Source organism: Ammospiza caudacuta, chromosome 35, assembly GCF_027887145.1.
Source record: "Ammospiza caudacuta isolate bAmmCau1 chromosome 35, bAmmCau1.pri, whole genome shotgun sequence".
NCBI classification, from domain to species: Eukaryota; Metazoa; Chordata; class Aves; order Passeriformes; family Passerellidae; genus Ammospiza; species Ammospiza caudacuta.
The window spans coordinates 1,396,942-1,416,537 of record NC_080627.1 but is presented as its reverse complement, the minus strand read 5'-3'; the positions used below and the strand labels follow the sequence as shown (position 1 = coordinate 1,416,537).

At 54.3% G+C, this 19,596-nt stretch overlaps 2 protein-coding genes across 2 annotated transcripts in view; one reads left to right on the top strand and one right to left on the bottom strand.

The window, feature by feature from the left end:
- The window catches only part of LOC131570466 (zinc finger protein 850-like), a 748,589-nt gene that overhangs the window by 75,976 nt on the left and 653,017 nt on the right, over nucleotides 1–19,596 (bottom strand). The window lies entirely within an intron of this gene.
- On the top strand, nucleotides 218–7,285 carry LOC131570528 (zinc finger protein 850-like). Its single transcript, XM_058822895.1, has 4 exons — nucleotides 218–300; nucleotides 530–1,607; nucleotides 4,623–5,164; nucleotides 6,639–7,285. Exons 2-4 carry the CDS (start codon nucleotides 544–546, stop codon nucleotides 7,283–7,285), a joined length of 2,253 nt encoding a protein of 750 aa, XP_058678878.1. The 5' UTR covers nucleotides 218–300; nucleotides 530–543.

Sequence of the window (19,596 nt, the reverse complement as noted above, 5' to 3'; positions counted from 1 at the left end):
AGGGCTAGGGGAGATGGAAGAGGAGCGATGAAGGCGGAGAGAGAGCAGCGATGGAAGGAGGAGAAGAAGGTGGGGTTAGGGAGCAGGAGGAGGAGAAGGGATGGAAGGGGCGGGATGGAAGAGGAGAAGGAGGCGGGAATAAGGCTGAGGAGCGGGAGGGGGGATGGAAGAGGAGAAGGGGGAGGAAGAGGAAGAGGAGGAACAAAGGCGGATCAAGGCTGAGCGGACGGATCCACGCGTTCGACCCTGCCTGGATTCGCAGCCCCCACCTGTGGGATCATCGCCCCCCGCATCGCGCCGGTGAGCAGGGAGGGGGAGCCCGGCCCTGATATCCCGGGGGGTCCCTGGGTTGGGTTTCTGGGGGGATGTTTGGAGAATGAAGAAGTCCAAGGCTGAGCGGAAAAGGCCCCTCGGGGGGACATCGGGGGGTGGCGGTGCCGTCCTGCCGGGGACGGCCTGGGGGGATCTCGTTGCCCTCGGCTGTGGCACGGAGGCAAATCCCATGGTGTCCTTGTCCTTCCTCCCCCAGAGCAGGAGCTGAGCATGGAGAGCAGGGAGGACAAATGCCCGCGGCAGGAGCTGGTGGCAGAGGCCGTTTTGAGCGGCTCCACGGCGCAGGAAGGCAACGGGGAGGAAAAGGCGCGGAGATGCCGCACGAGGAGGGGCTGCAAACGCAGCCGGCGGGGATGTGAGGGGGAAAGAGCCGGCTTGGGCCGGGAAGGCGGCCGGAGATGGAGCCAGAGCTCGGAGCTGGTGCTCCGTGAGCAGCTCCGTGATGGGGAGAAGCCCCACACGTGCGGGGAGTGTGGGAAGAGCTTCAGGTGGAACTCCCGACTGACCAAGCACCAGAGGATCCACACTGGGGAGAAGCCCTACGAGTGTGGGGAGTGTGGAAAGAGCTTCAGGACGAACTGTGAACTGATCGAGCATCAGAGGATTCACACAGGGGAGAGCCCCTACGAGTGTGGGGAGTGTGGCCAGAGCTTCAACCACAGGTCCAGCCTGATCAGGCACCAGAGGATTCACACTGGGGAGAAGCCCTATGAGTGTGGGCAATGTGGGAAGTGTTTCAGTCGGAGCTCCCTACTGATCCTGCACCAGAGGATCCATACTGGGGAACGGCCCTACGAGTGTGGGGAGTGTGGGAAGAGCTTCAGCCAGAGCTGCAGCCTGATCAGGCACCAGAGGATCCACACTGGGGAGAGGCCCTACAAGTGTTCCAAGTGTGGGAAGGCGTTTCTGACCAGGTCTGATCTCCTCAAGCACTTTCTGACTCACAGAGAGGAGAGGCCCTTCCGCTGCCCAGACTGTGGGAAGGGATTCAAGCGCAACTCCCACCTCATCATCCACCAGCGCAACCACACAGGGGAGAGGCCCTACGAGTGTGATAAATGCAGAAAGAGGTGTCGGACCAGCTCTCATCTCCTCGAGCACTATCGGATTCACTCAGAGGAGAGACCCTTCCGCTGCCCTGACTGTGGGAAGGGATTCAAGTACAACTCCATCCTCGTCACCCACCGGCGCATCCACACCGGGGAGAGGCCCTACGAGTGTCCCCACTGTGGGAAGAGCTTCTCCAGACGCTCTCACTTGACCCAGCATCAAAGCAGGCACCACTAAGGGATGACCTGCGAGTGCCTCGAATGCAGGAAGAGCTTTGTGTGCTGCTGCAGCTCCATCCCTCACTGGAGGAGGCACTGTGGGCACAGCCCTGGTCACTCACATTCCCTGTGATCCATGCTGGGAACACACCTGGCTGCTTCTACTTTTGGTTTCTTCTTAATTTCTTTCACTTGTCAATCTCTTTGCATTCCAAAAGCCGATTTAGTTACATCTGTCACATCAAAACGACTGAGATCCCAGTGAAAAAAGCTCAGTCTTACCCTAAAAGTGTGCAAACCCACCTCAAAAAACCTCAATCCTACACCAGACTCACATAATTCCACACCCACCAGAGTGAGATAGAGGTGGAAGATTGAGAGAAGTTCGATCCCAGTTTTGAGCAGTGGGATGGGGACAGTGTGGGGCTGAGCGTGTGGGATGCGTTTGATAACAAATTAAACTCTCAGACTTACAGACTTCTCTCCCGTTCATGTTCAGTCCGTTGCAGTTCTGTTTGCAGAGTGCCGCCTCCCAGAGCGTCCCCTCACAGTTGCCGCCCTTGGCCTGAGCCCGCCCCTTTCCCCTCACGGTTCCCGCCCTTTCCCTGCCCCCTTTCCCCCTCACGGTTCCGCCCTTTCCCTGCCCCCTTTCCCCCTCACGGTTCCCGCCCTTTCCCTGCCCCCTTTCCCCTCACGGTTCCGCCATTTCCCTGCCCCCTTTCCCCTCACGGTTCCGCCATTTGCCGGCCCCCTTTCCCCTCACGGTTCCCGCCCTTTCCCTGCCCCCTTTCCCCTCACGGTTCGGCCATAGGGAACGGGGGTGGAGGAGGAGGGAGGGAGGAAGAGGCCGAGCAGCTGCCACAGCAGAAGAGGAGAGGGAGTATCTCGTGCCCCAGGCGCTCCCTCAAAGTGTCACAGCCTCAGAAGCATCGCCCCACATCCCGCAGGTTCCTGGGGAGGGGGAGCGCGGCCCAAATATCCCGGGGGCTGCCTGGCTTTGGGGTTTGTTTCGGGGGCATGTTTGCAGCTGGCAGGGCTCCAAAGCCGAGCCGCAAATGGCCCTCGGGGGGACATCCGGGGTCTGCAGTGGCTGCTCCCACTATGAGCCCAGTTGCTCCCCCGTGTGCTTCCAGTTTCCTGGGCAATCCCAGCAATAGCCTGGTCATTCCCAGTATGGGCCTGTGCACTCCCAGTATCATCCTGGTCACTTGCCCTGCCTCCCTCCCTGATCCCAGTCACTCTCAGACGAGGTCAGTCCCTCCCTTTGATTCCCTATGATGATGCAATTGTCTCCCAGTATGGTCCCCGTTGCTCCCAGTTCCTCCCACTTTCATCCTGAGTGTTCTCTGTTTCTCCCAGTTGTCCCTGGCAGAGTCCTAGGCATTCCCAGTGTGATCCCAGTCTCTCCTAGCAATGGCCCAGTCACTCCTACTTGCCCCCAGTGTGATCCCAGTTCCCCAACACCTTCCCAGTAAGGCCCAGTTTGGTGCCAATCACCACCTGCATGGTCTTCGACCCTCCCAGTACATCCCAGTTGCCCTGAACATTCTGGCAGTCATTGCCAGGCACTCCCAGTCACCTCAGCGTGGTTCACTTGCCCCCACTTTTACCCCAGTTGCTCCCAGTTCCTCTAATGAAGTCCCCAGTTGGCTCCCAGCATGGGCCTGGTAGCTCCCAGTAACCCCCAGTCAGGGTCCAATCACAGCCACTCTAATCCCAGTATGATTGTAGCCACTCCCAGTATGACCCCAGTGTGATCCCAGTCCCCATGAGTGCGATCACAATCTGCCCTGGGAAGGCAGTGTGATCTCAGAATGATGTCAGTACAAACTCACTACAATCCCAGTGTCAGTACAGAACCAGTACAGAACCAGTACATTCCCAGTCACTCCCAGTGCGACCCCAGTATGATGTCAGTACAAAACCAGTACAGCCCCAGTCACTCCTAGTGCGACCCCAGTATGATGTCAGTACAGAACCAGTACAGTCCCAGTCACTCCCAGTACGATCCCAGCGCAGCCCAGTCCCTGGCAGTGCTGCCACTGCTGGGATGCCCCAGCCCTGTGTGCGTTCCCCCCTGGCGGATGTGCCGAGAGGAGCCCCAAGGGCTGGCAGTGGCCAGGCAGGGTCCCCAGCAAGGCCCAGTGTGGATGGGCAGCCCCCAGTTTGCCCCGTTTGCCTCTCCTTTGGCCCGGGCCGGGTTCACCCCTCCCGCAGCGGCTGGGAGCAGCCGAGAGCCCCGCGCTGCCCATCCCGACCTGTCCCGGCTCCATCCGCGATCCTGCCACGGGCTGCGAGGGCTGCGGGAACGGGGCACGGAGAGTGCGGCTGCTGCTGGGGCAGGAGGAGGAGGGAGGGAAGGCCGGGGATGAAAGGGGAGGAGGAGGAGGGGTCGGGGGAGGAGCAGGGGGTGGTTTGCAGGAAGAGGAGGAGCGGGAGGAAGAGGAAGAGGAGGGACAAAGGCGGATCAAAGCTGAGCGGACGGATCCACGCGGTCGACCCTGCCTGGATTCGCAGCCCCCACCCGTGGGATCATCGCCCCCCGCATCGCGCCGGTGAGCAGGGAGGGGGAGCCCGGCCCTGATATCCCGGGGTGTCCCTGGGTTGGGTTTCTGGGGGGATGTTTGGAGAATGAAGAAGTCCAAGGCTGAGCGGAAAAGGCCCCTCGGGGGGACATCGAGGGGTGGCGGTGCCGTCCTGCCGGGGACGGCCTGGGGGGATCTGGTTGCCCTCGGCTGTGGCACGGAGGCAAATCCCATGGTGTCCTTGTCCTTCCTCCCCAGAGCAGGAGCTGAGCATGGAGAGCAGGGAGGACAAATGCCCGCGGCAGGAGCTGGTGGCAGAGGCCGTTTTGAGCGGCTCCACGGCGCAGGAAGGCAACGGGGAGGAAAAGGCGCGGAGATGCCGCACGAGGAGGGGCTGCAAACGCAGCCGGCGGGGATGTGAGGGGGAAAGAGCCGGCCTGGGCCGGGAAGGCGGCCGGAGATGGAGCCAGAGCTCGGAGCTGGTGCTCCGTGAGCAGCTCCGTGATGGGGAGAAGCCCCACACGTGCGGGGAGTGTGGGAAGAGCTTCAGGTGGAACAGCGACCTGATCGTTCACCAGAGGACCCACACTGGGGAGAGGCCCTACGAGTGTGGGGAGTGTGGGAAGAGCTTCACAAAGGCCTGCAGCCTGATTGTGCACCAGAGGATCCACACTGGGGAGAGGCCCTACGAGTGTTCCAAGTGTGGGAAGGCGTTTCAGACCAGCTCTCATCTCTTCAAGCACTATCGGAGTCACAGAGAGGAGAGGCCCTTCCAATGCCCTGAGTGTGGGAAGGCATACAAGCACAACTCCACCCTCGTCATCCACCGGCGCATCCACACTGCCGAGAGGCCCTACGAGTGTGATAAATGCAGGAAGAGGTTTCGGAGCAGCTCTCAACTCCTCCAGCACTATCGGATTCACAGAGAGGAGAGGCCCTTCCGCTGCCCCGACTGTGGGAAGGGATTCAAGTACAACTCCACCCTCGTCTTCCACCGGCGCATCCACACAGGGGAGAGGCCCTACAAGTGTCCCCAGTGTGGGAAGGGCTTCTACTGCAGCTCTCACTTGACCCGACACCAACGTAGGCACCACTAAGGGAAGCCCTGCGAGTGCCCCGCGTGCGGGCAGAGTTTTGTGTGCTGCTCCAGCTCCATCCCCCACTGGAGGAGGCACTGTGGGCACAGCCCTGGTCCCTCACATTCCCTGTTATCCATGTTCGGAATACATCCTGATGTTTCTCCTTTTAATTTCACCTTGATTTTTTTCCCTTCTCCATTTCTTTGCACACCAAAAGCCAAGGGAGATGGATCTATCACCTCAGAACTACTCAAATCCCAGTGAAAACAGCTCAGTCTTACCCGAGAATGCTGAATCCCTCCCGAGAAAGACTGCATGCCATACTAAATTTTCTCGATTCCACAGCCGCCAGGCTGAGATGGGGTTGGGAGGTGATTGACAGTACTGGGAACTCAATTAGAGTGCTGGGATGGGGATTGTGTGGGGCTGGGTGTGTGGGGTGTATTTGAGCCCAAATAAAACTTTCAGACTTACTGATTTCTGTCCCGTTCATGTTCAGTCCGTTGCAGTTCTGTTTGCAGAGTGCCGCCTCCCAGAGCGTCCCCTCACAGTTGCCGCCCTTGGCCTGAGCCCGCCCCGTTCCCCTCACGGTTCCGTTCTTTCCCTGCCCCCTTTCCCCTCACGGTTCCGCCCTTTCCCTGCCCCCTTTCCCCTCACGGTTCCGCCCTTTCCCTGCCCCCTTTCCCCTCACGGTTCCAGCCGGTTCGGGGAGAGGAGCAGGGCTAGGGGAGATGGAAGAGGAGCGATGAAGGCGGAGAGAGAGCAGCGATGGAAGGAGGAGAAGAAGGTGGGGTTAGGGAGCAGGAGGAGGAGAAGGGATGGAAGGGGCAGGATGGAAGAGGAGAAGGAGGCGGAGATAACGCTGAGGAGCGGGAGGGCCGATGGAAGAGGAGAAGCGGGAGGAAGAGGAGGGACAAAGGCGGATCAAGGTTGAGCGGACGGATCCACGCGGTCGACCCTGCCTGGATTCGCAGCCCCCACCTGTGGGATCATCGCCCCCCGCATCGCGCCGGTGAGCAGGGAGGGGGAGCCCGGCCCTGATATCCCGGGGGGTCCCTGGGTTGGGTTTCTGGGGGGATGTTTGGAGAATGAAGAAGTCCAAGGCTGAGCGGAAAAGGCCCCTCGGGGGGACATCGAGGGGTGGCGGTGCCGTCCTGCCCGGGACGGCCTGGGGGGATCTGGTTGCCCTCGGCTGTGGCACGGAGGCAAATCCCATGGTGTCCTTGTCCTTCCTCCCCCAGAGCAGGAGCTGAGCATGGAGAGCAGGGAGGACAAGTGCCCGCGGCAGGAGCTGGTGGCAGAGGCCGTTTTGAGCGGCTCCACGGCGCAGGAAGGCAACGGGGAGGAAAAGGCGCGGAGATGCCGCACGAGGAGGGGCTGCAAACGCAGCCGGCGGGGATGTGAGGGGGAAAGAGCCGGCCTGGGCCGGGAAGGCGGCCGGAGATGGAGCCAGAGCTCGGAGCTGGTGCTCCGTGAGCAGCTCCGTGATGGAGAGAAGCCCCACACGTGCGGGGAGTGTGGGAAGAGCTTCAGGTGGAGCAGCGAACTGGTCAGGCACCAGAGGACCCACACTGGGGAGAAACCCTATGAGTGTGGGGAGTGTGGGAAGAGCTTCACAAAGGGCTCCAGCCTGATCAGGCACCAGAGGATCCACACTGGGGAGAAGCCCTACGAGTGTTCCAAGTGTGGGAAGGCGTTTCAGGCCAGCTCTAATCTCCTCGAGCACTATTGGAGTCACAGAGAGGAGAGGCCCTTCCAATGCCCTGAGTGTGGGAAGGCATACAAGCACAACTCCAATCTCGTCATCCACCGGCGCATCCACACAGGGGAGAGGCCCTACGAGTGTGATAAATGCAGGAAGAGGTTTCGGTCCAGCTCTCATCTCCTCCATCACTATCGGATTCATTCAGAGGAGAGGCCCTTCCGCTGCCCCGACTGTGGGAAGGGATTCAAGCAGAACTCCCACCTCGTCACCCACCGGCGCATCCACACCGGGGAGAGGCCCTATGAGTGTCCCCAGTGTGGGAAGGGCTTCTCCAGACCCTCTTACTTGACCCAACACCAACAGAGGCACCACTAAGGGAAGCCCTGCGAGTGCCCCGAGTGCGGGCAGAGCTTCGAGTGCTCCTCCAGCTCCATCCCCCACTGGAGGAGGCACTGTGGGCACAGCCCTGGTCACTCACATTCCCTGTGATCCATGCTGGGAACACACCTGGCTGTTTCTGAATTTAATTTCACCTTTTTTTACTCTGCTTCATCTTCATCCCTTAAAAACAGCTCAGACTGCTGTAAATGGAGGAATTTGATCGAATATATCTGAAGTTGTGTAATTTCTCTGTTGTTTTAGAGGGAATTTGGGATTTTGGGCCATGTTTTCTATGACGTGCCCCTTTTGGTAAGAGGCAGCAATGTGATCTCACCCTTCTTGTTTTGCTGAGAACTCCTCCCCTTACCCAAACCCCATCTCCAGCCTTTGGGTCCCCTCTAAAAACCGCACGGCCTTGCCTTTGCCCTGTCCTTGAGGGGTAAGAAATGGATTCACAAAGGATGAGCCCTTGTCCCACTCGACTTCTCAAAATTTCAGCTTTTTCCTCTGGATTTCTCAAAATTTCTGCTTCTCCCACCAGATTTCCAAAATTTCAGCTTTTCCCACTGGATTTCCAAAGGATCAGCCTTTTCCCAATGGATTCCCAGAGGATTCTAACTCTGTCAGTGTTTTTTCCTGTTTGTATGACTGCACTTGTAGTTTTAATTTTTGCTAATAAAACCCCTGTTATTTCTACTCCCATATCTTTGCTGAGAGCCCCTTCATTTCAAAATTTATTATTATTATTATTATTATTATTATTATTATTATTATTATTATTATTATTTTAACCAATATATTACTACTTAAAGGGAGAGGGTTTACATTTTCCATTTCAATGGAGGCTCCTGAAATGGGGAGACAACCCCAGGGAGGGGCCATTTAAAATCATTCCTGGAATATGTAAATTATTTCATGGATTTGCATAAGGATCTATGAATATGCCACTGGATGATGTAATTAAAATCAGATTTATTAAGGAGTGTCCCCGAAAATAACTGGGGTATCTTGGCGGCCATAACAACCTTTGCTCGATGGTCCTTGTCTCCCATTACATCAGCCTGTTGCATATTCATGGCTATTTTTGCATATCCAGAAACTACTTTACATATTCCAGGAACAAAATTGGCTTCATCCTGTTTGGGGGTCCCATCCCCTCCCCCGTGTTTGCTTTTGGGGGTCCAGGCCCCTCCTGCTTTGTTTTGGGCTTCCGACCCTTTTTGGATTAATTCGGGTCCCCCCCGCATCCCCAGGGTCACTTTCCCCTCCTTCCCAATTCCTCTCCTGGCAACTGATGAGTCATCAGCGAGAAACGCGCTGATTGGTTGGAAATTAGCCCTCTCTGTCCTGTGTGTTTAATGGAGTGGATGGCCTTGGTCTCTGCTTGGCAACTGAAGAGTCAGAGCTAAGCCGGGCGCTGATTGGCTGAGAATCCCTGAGTAGTGCCAGTTTCTGCCCAGCAACAGTATCGTCATCAGTGCCGCGCACCCTGATTGGCCGGGATTTGTTTTTGGGAGGGGACGGGAGGAACTGGAGTGACTTGGGGTGTATTTAGGTTTATATTGGGGATTATTTGAGTGGTTTTTTTGGGTTTTTTTCATGTTTTTGGGGGTTATTTGGGTTTAGTTTTGGGGTTTTTTTTGGGTTATGTAGAGTTCTTTGGGTTTATTTGGGGTTTATTTGAATTTCTTTGGTGTTTATTTAGGTGTACTTCGAGTTACTTGGGTTTTTTTAGGAATTATTTGGGAATTATTTGTGGCTATTAATGGATTTTGTTGGATGTTTTTTTGGGGTTTAAATTGGTTTATTTTTCTTTATTTTGGGCTTTTTTGAGGCTATTTGGTTTTTTTCTGTTTTGTTTTTGTTTTTAATTTGGTGTTTTTTGGAGGGGTTCTTTGTAGTTGTTTTTAATTTTTAGGTTATTTAACAGTATTTGGGTTTATTTGGGTTAATGGGGGTTTTTGTTTATTTGGAATTATTTGGGGATTTTTGGGGCTTATTTGTGTTTATATTGCGTACTTTGGGTTATTTGGGTTTATTTTCGGGTTTTTTAGGGTGTTTTAGAGTTATTTGCATTTTTTGGGTTTATTTGCATTATTTTTAGATAGTTAACGATTTTCAAGAAGTTTTTAGAGTTCATGTAGGGATATTTAAGTTATTTGAGGTCATGTAGGGTCAAAAAATCCGGCAATGATTCTCCTTTAAAAAACGGAAATTTTTCCCCAAAAACCCGGGAATATTCCGTTAAAAATTCCGGACTTTTCCCAGCCAATCGCGGCGCGCCCGGCTCCAAATCAACCAATCAGTGCGCGCCTTCCCTCAGCAACTCCTGCCTCCCAATGCCCCAAACCAACCAATCACTGCGCGAAACACCTCAACAACCCCCGCCTCCCCCTCCTAACCACAACCAATCATCGCGCGCCTCCCCTCAGGCAACTCCCGCCTCCCCCTCCCAACCACAACCAATCACCGCGCGTCTCCCCTCAGCAACTCCCGCCTTCCCCACGCCTTTTATGTCAATCACCGCGCCCTCTACGAAACCAACCAATCACCGCGCGGCTCCCCTCAGGTAAGTCCCGCCTCTCCCTCCCAACTACAGCCAATCACCGCGCGCCTCCCCTCAGGCAACTCCCACCTCCCCCTCCCAACCACAACCAATCACCGCGCGTCTCCCTTCATCAACTCCCGCCTTCACCCGCCTTTCACGTCAATCACCGCGCCCTCTGCGAAACCAACCAATCACCGCGCTTCTCCCCTCAGCAGCTCCCGCCCTCCCCTCGCCGCTCCAGCCAATCAGAGCCGAGTTTGATCCCGGGGCCGGGCATGGAGCGGGCGCCCCCTCCGCCCCCTCCGCCCCCGCCGCCGCCCGGGACCCCCTCAGGGACCCCCGGGACCCCCTCAGGGACCCCCGGGAGCCGCCCCGGGCTCGGGCCGGTCCTGCGGGAGGCGCTGGAGAGAGCGGGGGAGGCGCTCGGAGAGGACGGCGGGCTCCGGGAGCTGCTGAGGAGGCGCCGGGACAGGTGAGGGGTCGTGAGGGGAATTTGGGGAGGGGTCTTGAGGAGGTTTTGGGGAGGGGTCTGGGGGGAACTTGAGGGGGTTTTAGGGGGGTCTGGGGGTGGCTTTGAGGAGGAATTTTGGGAGGGGTCTTGGGTGGTTTTGGGGAATTTGGGGAGGGGTTTTGGGGAGGTTTTGGGGAATTCGGGGAGGGGTCTTAGGGGGTTTTGGGGGGTCTTGGGAGGATTTTGAGGAGGGGTCTTGGGGGGTTTTGGGGAGGGGTCTTGGTGGGTTTTGGGGAAGGGATTGGGGGAAATTGGAGAGGGGTCCTCGGGGGGTTTTGGGGAGGGGTCTGGGGGGAGATTGGGGGGTCCTTGAGGGGGTTTGGGGAGAAATTTGGGGAGGGGTCTTGGGACGGTCTTGGGGGGGTCCTTGGGGAATTTGGGGAGGGGTCTTGAGGAGATTTGGGGGGGTTTGGGGAGGTTTAAGAGAGGAATTTGGGGAGGGGTCTTGGAGAGCCCTGGGCTGGATTTTGGGGAGGGGTCTTGTGGAGGTTTTGGGGGGGATTTTGGGGAAATTTGGGGAGGGGTCCTGGGCTCTCTTGGGAGGATTTTGGGGAGGGGTCTTGGGGTGGTCCTGGGGGAATTTGGGGAGGGGTCTTGGGGGATTTGGGGAGGGGTCTGAGGAGGTTTTGGGGAAGGGATTGGGGAAATTTGGGGAGGGGTCTGGGGGTGAATTTGGGGAGGGGTCCTGGAAGGGTTCTGGGATGGATTTGGGGAGGGGTCTTGGAGAGTCCTGGGCTGGATTTTGGGGAGGGGTCTTGGAGGAACTTTGGATGGTTTTGGGGAGGGGCTTTGGGGGGATTCTGGGGGGGATTTGGGGCAATTTTGGGGAGGGGTCTTGGGGTGATCCTGGGGAATTTGGGGAGGGGTCTTTAGGAGTTTTGGGCTGGTTTGGGGGAATTTGGGGCGATTTTGGGGAGGGGTCTTGGGGGGGAAATTTGGAGGGTTTTGGGGAGGGGTTTGGGGGTGATTTTGGGGAGGGGTCTTGGGGGAAATTTTGGAGGGTTTTTGGGAGGGGTTTGGGGTTTTTTTGGGGAGTTTTTGGGGTGATTTTGGGGAGGGGTCTTGGGGGAAATTTGGAGGGTTTTGGGGAGGGGTTTTGGGCTGGTTTGGGGGCTTTTGGGGTGATTTTGGGGAGGGGTCTTGGGGAAAATTTTGGAGGGTTTTGGGGAGGGGTTTTGGGGGGTATTTGGGGGTTTTTGGGGTGATTTTGGGGAGGGGTCTTGGGGAAATTTGGACGGGTTTGGGGTTTTTTTGGGGGGTTTTGGGGGTGATTTTGGGGAGGGGTCTTGGGGGAAATTTGGGGGGTTTTTGGGGTGATTTTGGGGAGGGGTTTTGGGGGAAATTTTGGAGGGTTTTGGGGAGGGGTTTTGGGGGGTGTTTGGGGGTTTTTGGGGTGATTTTGGGGAGGGGTCTTGGGGAAAATTTTGGAGGGGTTTTTGGGAGGGGTTTGGGGTTTTTTTGGGGGGTTTTTGGGGTGATTTTGGGGAGGGGTCTTGGGGGGAAATTTGGAGCGTTTTGGGGAGGGGTTTTGGGGGTGATTTTGGGGAGGGGTCTTGGGGGAAATTTTGGAGGGTTTGGGGTTTTTTTGGGGGGTTTTTGGGGTGATTTTGGGGAGGGGTCTTGGGGGGGAAATTTGGAGGGTTTTGGGGAGGGGTTTTGGGGGGTGTTTGGGGGTTTTTGGGGTGATTTTGGGGAGGGGTCTTGGGGAAAATTTTGGAGGGGTTTTTGGGAGGGGTTTGGGGTTTTTTTGGGGAGTTTTTGGGGTGATTTTGGGGAGGGGTCTTGGGGGAAATTTTGGAGGGTTTTTGGGAGGGGTTTTGGGGGGTATTTGGGGGTTTTTGGGGTGATTTTGGGGAGGGGTCTTGGGGGAAATTTGGAGGGTTTTGGGGAGGGGTTTGGGGGGTATTTGGGGATTTTTTGGGGTGATTTTGGGGAGGGGTCTTGGGGGAAATTTTGGAGGGTTTTGGGGAGGGGTTTTTGGGGTGATTTTGGGGAGGGGTCTTGGGGGAAATTTTGGAGGGTTTTGGGGAGGGGTTTGGGATTTTTTTGGGGGTTTTTGGGGTGATTTTGGGGAGGGGTCTCCCATGGTCTCCCCCTCCCCACGAAGCCTGGAGGGTCCCTGGAAGTGGCTCCTGTTCCACCGCCCGGTGCCGCCCCTGATCCAGAACGGGCCCCAGTGAGTAACAAAAACCCCAAAACATCCCAAAATCGCCCCAAAAACACCCAAAATTACCCAAAAACCCCCAAAAACACCCCAAAATCACCCTAGAAACCCCCAAATCACCCAAAATTACCCTAAAAACTCCTAAAATCACCCCAACATCACCCTAAAAACCCCAAAATTACCCTGAAAACCCCCAAAATCACCCCAAAATCACCCTAGAAACCCCCAAATCACCCAAAATTACCCTAAAAACTCCCAAAATCACCCTAAAATCACCCCAAAACACCCAAAATCACCCTAAAACCCCCCAAATCACCCAAAATTGCCCTAGAAACCCCCAAAATCACCCCAAAAACCCCAAAATCCCCAAAATCCCTTAAATCCCTCCAAAACCACCCCCAAAACCCTCCCAAATCCCCCCAAAACCCAACAATTCTCCCCAAATCCTCCCAATATCTCCCAAATCCCCCCCAAATCCCCCCAAACACCCCAAAATCCCCCAAATCCCCCCAAAATCCAACAAATCCCCCTAAAACCTTTCCGAAATCCCTTCCAAACCCCACCAAAACCCCAAAAAATCCCCCAAAACTCTAAATGCCCCCCAAAACCCCAAAAATCCTCCCAAATCCTCCCCCAAATCCCCCTAAATACCCCCAAAACCCAAAAATCCCCCAAAACCACTCCCCAAAACCCCCCCCCGACAAATCCCACCCAAAATCCCCCCAAAAAACCCCAAAAAACCCCAAAAAACCCCAAACCCCCCCCAATTCCAGGTGTGGCCTGGTTGCCCTGGCCATGGCCGGGGCTCTGCTGGGACCCCCCCGGCCCCAATTGGGTCTGGGGGCTCTGCTGGAGACAGCGCGGGCCAGGGGCTACACCCGCCACGGGGAGATGTTCTCAGGTGGGGCTGGGGGGGATTTGGGGATTTTGGGGGGTCCTGGGGGGATTTTGGGGGGATTTTGGGTTGATTTTGGGGCATTTTTGGGCATTTTTGGGGGAGTTTTGAGGGGGACTTGGGGGGGTTTTAAGGGGGATTTGGGGAGGATTTGGGGGGTCCTGGAGGGGTTTGGGTTGATTTTGAGGGGTCCTGGAGGGATTTTGGGGTGTCTAGGGAAGGTTTGGGTTGATTTTGGGGGGTCCTGGGGGTCTTTTGGGGGGATTTTGGGGTGATTTGGGGCACTTTTGGGCATTTTTGGGGCAGTTTTGAGGGGGATTTGGGGGCTTTTAAGGGGGATTTGGGGGAGATTTTAGGGGACTTTGGGGCTCCTGGAGGGGTTTGGGTTGATTTTGGGGGGTCCTGGAGGGATTTTGGGGGATTTTAGGGGATTTTTGAGGGGGGATTTTGGGGGATTTTAGGGCATTTTGGGGGATTTTAGGGGGGGATTTAGGGGGGATTTGGGTCTGGGGGCTCTGCTGGAGACAGCGCGGGCCAGGGGCTACACCCGCCACGGGGAGATGTTCTCAGGTGGGGCTGGGGGGGATTTGGGGATTTTGGGGGGTCCTGGGGGGATTTTGGGGGATTTTGGGTTGATTTTGGGGCATTTTTGGGCATTTTTGGGGGAGTTTTGAGGGGGACTTGGGGGGCTTTTAAGGGGGATTTGGGGAGGATTTTGGGGGATTTTGGGGCTCCTGGAGGGGTTTGGGTTGATTTTGGGGGGTCCTGGAGGGATTTTGGGGGGTCCTGGGGGGATTTTGGGGGATTTTAGGGGATTTTTGAGGGGGGATTTTGGGGCATTTTGGGGCATTTTGGGGGGAATTTTGGGGGGTTTTAGAGGGGATTTGGGTCTGGGGGCTCTGCTGGAGACAGCGCGGGCCAGGGGCTACACCCGCCACGGGGAGATGTTCTCAGGTGGGGCTGGGGGGGATTTGGGATTTTGGGGGGTCCTGGGGGGATTTTGGGGGGATTTGGGGCGATTTTGGGGGATTTTGGGGCATTTTGGGGCAGTTTTGAGGGGGATTTGGGAGGTTTTAAGGGGGATTTGGGGAGGACTTGGGGGGATTTTGGGCTCCTGGAGGGGTTTGGGTTGATTTTGAGGGGTCCTGGAGGGGTTTGGGTTGATTTTGGGGGGTCTTGGGAGGGATTTGGGGCAATTTTGGGGGATTTTAGGCCATTTTGGGGGAGTTTTGAGGGCGATTTTGGGGAGATTTGGGGGGATTTTAGGGGATTTTTGGGGCAGTTTTGAGGGGGATTTGGGGAGGTTTTAAGGGGGATTTGGGGGCTCCTGGAGGTGTTTGGGTTGATTTTGGGGGGTCCTGGGGATTTAGGGGGGATTTTGGGAGGATTTTGGGGAGTTTTGGGGGGAATTTTTGGGCGACTTTGGGGATTTTGGGGGATTTTAGGGCATTTTTGGGCATTTTTGGGGCAGTTTTGAGGGGGATTTGGGGGAGTTTTAAGGGGGATTTGGGGGAGATTTTGGGGGATTTTGGGGGTCCTGGAGGGGTTTGGGTTGATTTTGGGGGGTCCTGGAGGGATTTTGGGGTGTCCAGGGAAGGTTTGGGTTGATTTTGGGGGGTCCTGGAGGGATTTTGGGGTGTCCAGGGAAGGTTTGGGTTGATTTGAGGGGTCCTGGAGGGATTTTGGGGTTCCTGGGGGTGTTTTGAGGGGGATTTTTGGGGGATTTGGGGAGGGTTTGGGGGAGGATTTTGGGGGATTTGGGGGTCCTGGAGGGGTTTGGGTTGATTTTGAGGGGTCCTGGAGGGATTTTGGGGTGTCTAGGGAAGGTTTGGGTTGATTTTGGGGGGTCCTGGGGGTCTTTTGGGGGGATTTTGGGTTGATTTTGGGGCATTTTTGGGGGAGTTTTGAGGAGGATTTGGGGGGTTTTAAGGGGGATTTGGGGAGGATTTGGGGGGATTTTGGGGGTCCTGGAGGGGTTTGGGTTGATTTTGGGGGGTCCTGGAGGGATTTTGGGGGGTCCTGGGGGGATTTTGGGGGATTTTAGGGGATTTTTGAGGGGGGATTTTGGGGGATTTTAGGGCATTTTGGGGGATTTTAGGGGGGATTTAGGGGGGATTTGGGTCTGGGGGCTCTGCTGGAGACAGCGCGGGCCAGGGGCTACACCCGCCACGGGGAGATGTTCTCAGGTGGGGCTGGGGGGGCTTTGGGGATTTTGGGGGGTCCTGGGGCGATTTTGGGGGGATTTTGGGGGGATTTGGGGCGATTTTGGGGATTTTGGGGCGTTTTTGGGGGAGTTTTGAGGGGGATTTGGGGGGCTTTTAAGGGGGATTTGGGGGAGATTTTAGGGGATTTTGGGGCTCCTGGAGGGGTTTGGGTTGATTTTGAGGGGTCCTGGAGGGGTTTGGGTTGATTTTGGGGGGTCTTGGGAGGGATTTGGGGCAATTTTGGGGGTTTTTAGGCCATTTTGGGGGAGTTTTGAGGGCGATTTTGGGGAGATTTGGGGGGATTTTAGGGGATTTTTGGGGCAGTTTTGAGGGGGATTTGGGGAGGTTTTAAGGGGGATTTGGGGGCTCCTGGAGGTGTTTGGGTTGATTTTGGGGGGTCCTGGGGGATTTAGGGGGGATTTTGGGAGGATTTTGGGGAGTTTTGGGGGAATTTTTGGGTGACTTTGGGGATTTTGGGGGATTTTAGGGCATTTTTGGGCATTTTTGGGGCAGTTTTGAGGGGGATTTGGGGGAGTTTTAAGGGGGATTTGGGGGAGATTTTGGGGCGATTTTGGGGGTCCTGGAGGGGTTTGGGTTGATTTTGGGGGGTCCTGGAGGGATTTTGGGGTGTCCAGGGAAGGTTTGGGTTGATTTTGGGGGTCCTGGAGGGATTTTGGGGTTCCTGGGGGTGTTTTGAGGGGATTTTTGGGGGGATTTGGGGAGGGTTTGGGGGAGGATTTTGGGGGATTTGGGGGTCCTGGAGGGGTTTGGGTTGATTTTGAGGGGTCCTGGAGGGATTTTGGGGTGTCTAGGGAAGGTTTGGGTTGATTTTGGGGGGTCCTGGAGGGATTTTGGGGTGTCTAGGGAAGGTTTGGGTTGATTTTGGGGGGTCCTGGGGGTCTTTTGGGGGGATTTTGGGGGGATTTTGGGTTGATTTTGGGGCATTTTTGGGCATTTTTGGGGCAGTTTTGAGGGGGATTTGGGGGGCTTTTAAGGGGGATTTGGGGAGGATTTTGGGGGATTTTGGGGCTCCTGGAGGGGTTTGGGTTGATTTTGGGGGGTCCTGGAGGGATTTTGGGGGGTCCTGGGGGGATTTTGGGGGATTTTAGGGGATTTTTGAGGGGGGATTTTGGGGGATTTTAGGGCATTTTGGGGGATTTTAGGGGGGGATTTAGGGGGATTTGGGTCTGGGGGCTCTGCTGGAGACAGCGCGGGCCAGGGGCTACACCCGCCACGGGGAGATGTTCTCAGGTGGGGCTGGGGGGGCTTTGGGGATTTTGGGGGGTCCTGGGGGGATTTTGGGGGGATTTTGGGGAGATTTGGGGCGATTTTGGGGGATTTTGGGGCGTTTTTGGGGGAGTTTTGAGGGGGATTTGGGGGGCTTTTAAGGGGGATTTGGGGAGATTTTAGGGGATTTTGGGGCTCCTGGAGGGGTTTGGGTTGATTTTGGGGGGTCCTGGAGGGATTTTGGGGGGTCCTGGGGGGATTTTGGGGGGATTTTGGGGAGATTTGGGGCGATTTTGGGGGATTTTGGGGCATTTTTGGGGCAGTTTTGAGGGGGATTTGGGGAGGTTTTAAGGGGGATTTGGGGAGGACTTGGGGGGATTTTGGGGCTCCTGGAGGGGTTTGGGTTGATTTTGAGGGGTCCTGGAGGGGTTTGGGTTGATTTTGGGGGGTCTTGGGAGGGATTTGGGGCAATTTTGGGGGTTTTTAGGCCATTTTGGGGGAGTTTTGAGGGCGATTTTGGGGAGATTTGGGGGGATTTTAGGGGATTTTTGGGGCAGTTTTGAGGGGGATTTGGGGAGGTTTTAAGGGGGATTTGGGGGCTCCTGGAGGTGTTTGGGTTGATTTTGGGGGTCCTGGGGGATTTAGGGGGGATTTTGGAGGATTTTGGGGAGTTTTGGGGGGAATTTTTGGGCGACTTTGGGGATTTTGGGGGATTTTAGGGCATTTTTGGGCATTTTTGGGGCAGTTTTGAGGGGGATTTGGGGGAGTTTTAAGGGGATTTGGGGGAGATTTTGGGGGGATTTTGGGGTCCTGGAGGGGTTTGGGTTGATTTTGGGGGGTCCTGGAGGGATTTTGGGGTGTCCAGGGAAGGTTTGGGTTGATTTTGAGGGGTCCTGGAGGGATTTTGGGGTGTCCAGGGAAGGTTTGGGTTGATTTTGAGGGGTCCTGGAGGGATTTTGGGGTTCCTGGGGGTGTTTTGAGGGGGATTTTTGGGGGATTTGGGGAGGGTTTGGGGGAGGATTTTGGGGGATTTTGGGGGGTCCTGGACAGGTTTGAGTTGATTTTGGGGCGTCCTGGAGGGGTTTGGGTTGATTTTGGGGGGTCTTTGGGGGGATTTGGGGCAATTTTGGGGATTTTTGGGCATTTTGGGGGAATTTTGAGGGGGATTTTGGGGGTTCTTGGATTGATTTAGGGGAATTTTGGGGGGGATTTAGGGGGGATTCGGGATATTTTTGGGAAGTTTTTGGGGTTATTCTCAGGATATTTATGGGATTATTTGGGGTTATTCTCAGGATATTTTGGGGATATTTTTGGGAAGTTTTTGGGGTTATTCTCAGGATATTTTGGGATTATTTTGGGATTTTTTTGTGATGTTTTTGGGATGTTTTTGGGGTCATTCTCAGGATATTTTGGCAATGATTTTGGGGATATTTTTGTGATGATTTTGGGGTTATTCTCAGGATATTTTTGGGATGATTTTGGGATATTTGTGGGATGATTTTGGGATATTTTTTGTGATGATTTTGGGGATATTTTTGGGATGTTTTTTGGGGTTATTCTCACGATATTTTTGGGATGATTTTGGGATATTTTTTGTGATGATTTTGGGGATATTTTTGGGTTATTCTCAGGATATTTTTGGGATTATTTTGGGATGTTTTTGTGATGTTTTGGGGATGTTTTTGGAGTTATTCTCAGGATATTTTGGGGATATTTTGGGGATATTTTGGGGATGATTTTGGGGTATTTTTGTGATGTTTTGGGGATGTGTTTGGGGTGATTTTGGGTTGTTCTCAGGATATTTTTGGGATGATTTTGGGATATTTTTTGTGATGTTTTTGGATGTTTTTGGGGTTATTCTCAGGATATTTTGGGGATATTTTGGGGATGATTTTGGGATGTTTTTGTGATGTTTTGGGATATTTTTGGGATGATTTTGGGGTCATTCTCAGGATATTTTGGGGATGTTTCTGGGATGATTTTGGGGTTATTCTCAGGATATTTTTGGGATTATTTTGGGATATTTTTGTGATGATTTTGGGGATATTTTTTGATGTTTTTGGGTTATTCTCAGGTTATTTTGGGGATGATTTTGGGGTTATTCTCAGGATATATATGGGGATGATTTTGGGGATATTTTTGGGATGTTTTTGGGGTCATTCTCAGGATATTTTGGGGATGATTTTGGGATGTTTTTGTGACGATTTTGGGGTTATTCTCAGGATATTTTTGGGATGATTTTGGGATATTTTTTGTGATGTTTTTGTGATGTTTTTGGGATGATTTTGGGGTTATTCTCAGGATATTTTTGGGATGTTTCTGGGATGATTTTGGGGTTAATCTCAGGATATTTTGGAGATATTTTGGGGATGATTTTGGGGTTATTCTCAGGATATTTTTGGGATGTTTTTTGGGATGTTTTTGGGGATATTTTGGGGATGTTTTTGGGGTTATTCTCAGGGTATTTTGGGGATGTTTTTGGGATGATTTTTGGGATATTTTTGGGATGATTTTGGGGTTATTCTCAGGATATTTTGGGGATTATTTTGGGATATTTTTTGTGATGTTTTGGGGATGTTTTTGGGATGTTTTTGGGGTTATTCTCAGGATATTTTGGGGATGATTTTGGGATGTTTTTGGGATGATTTTGGGGTTATTCTCAGGATAGTTTTGGGATGTTTTTTGGGATTATTCTCAGGATATTTTGGGGATGATTTTGGGATGTTTTTGGGATGATTTTGAGGTTATCCTCAGGT

Excerpts from the sequence above, each read along its gene's own strand:
- LOC131570528 (XM_058822895.1), top strand. The coding sequence starts at position 544 with ATGGAGAGCAGGGAGGACAAATGCCCGCGGCAGGAGCTGGTGGCAGAG. Across the intron at positions 1,608-4,622 it reads CACTTGACCCAGCATCAAAG|GCTCCGTGATGGGGAGAAGC; the intron begins CAGGCACCACTA and ends GCTCCGTGAGCA. Across the intron at positions 5,165-6,638 it reads GCCCTACAAGTGTCCCCAGT|GCGGCCGGAGATGGAGCCAG; the intron begins GTGGGAAGGGCT and ends TGGGCCGGGAAG.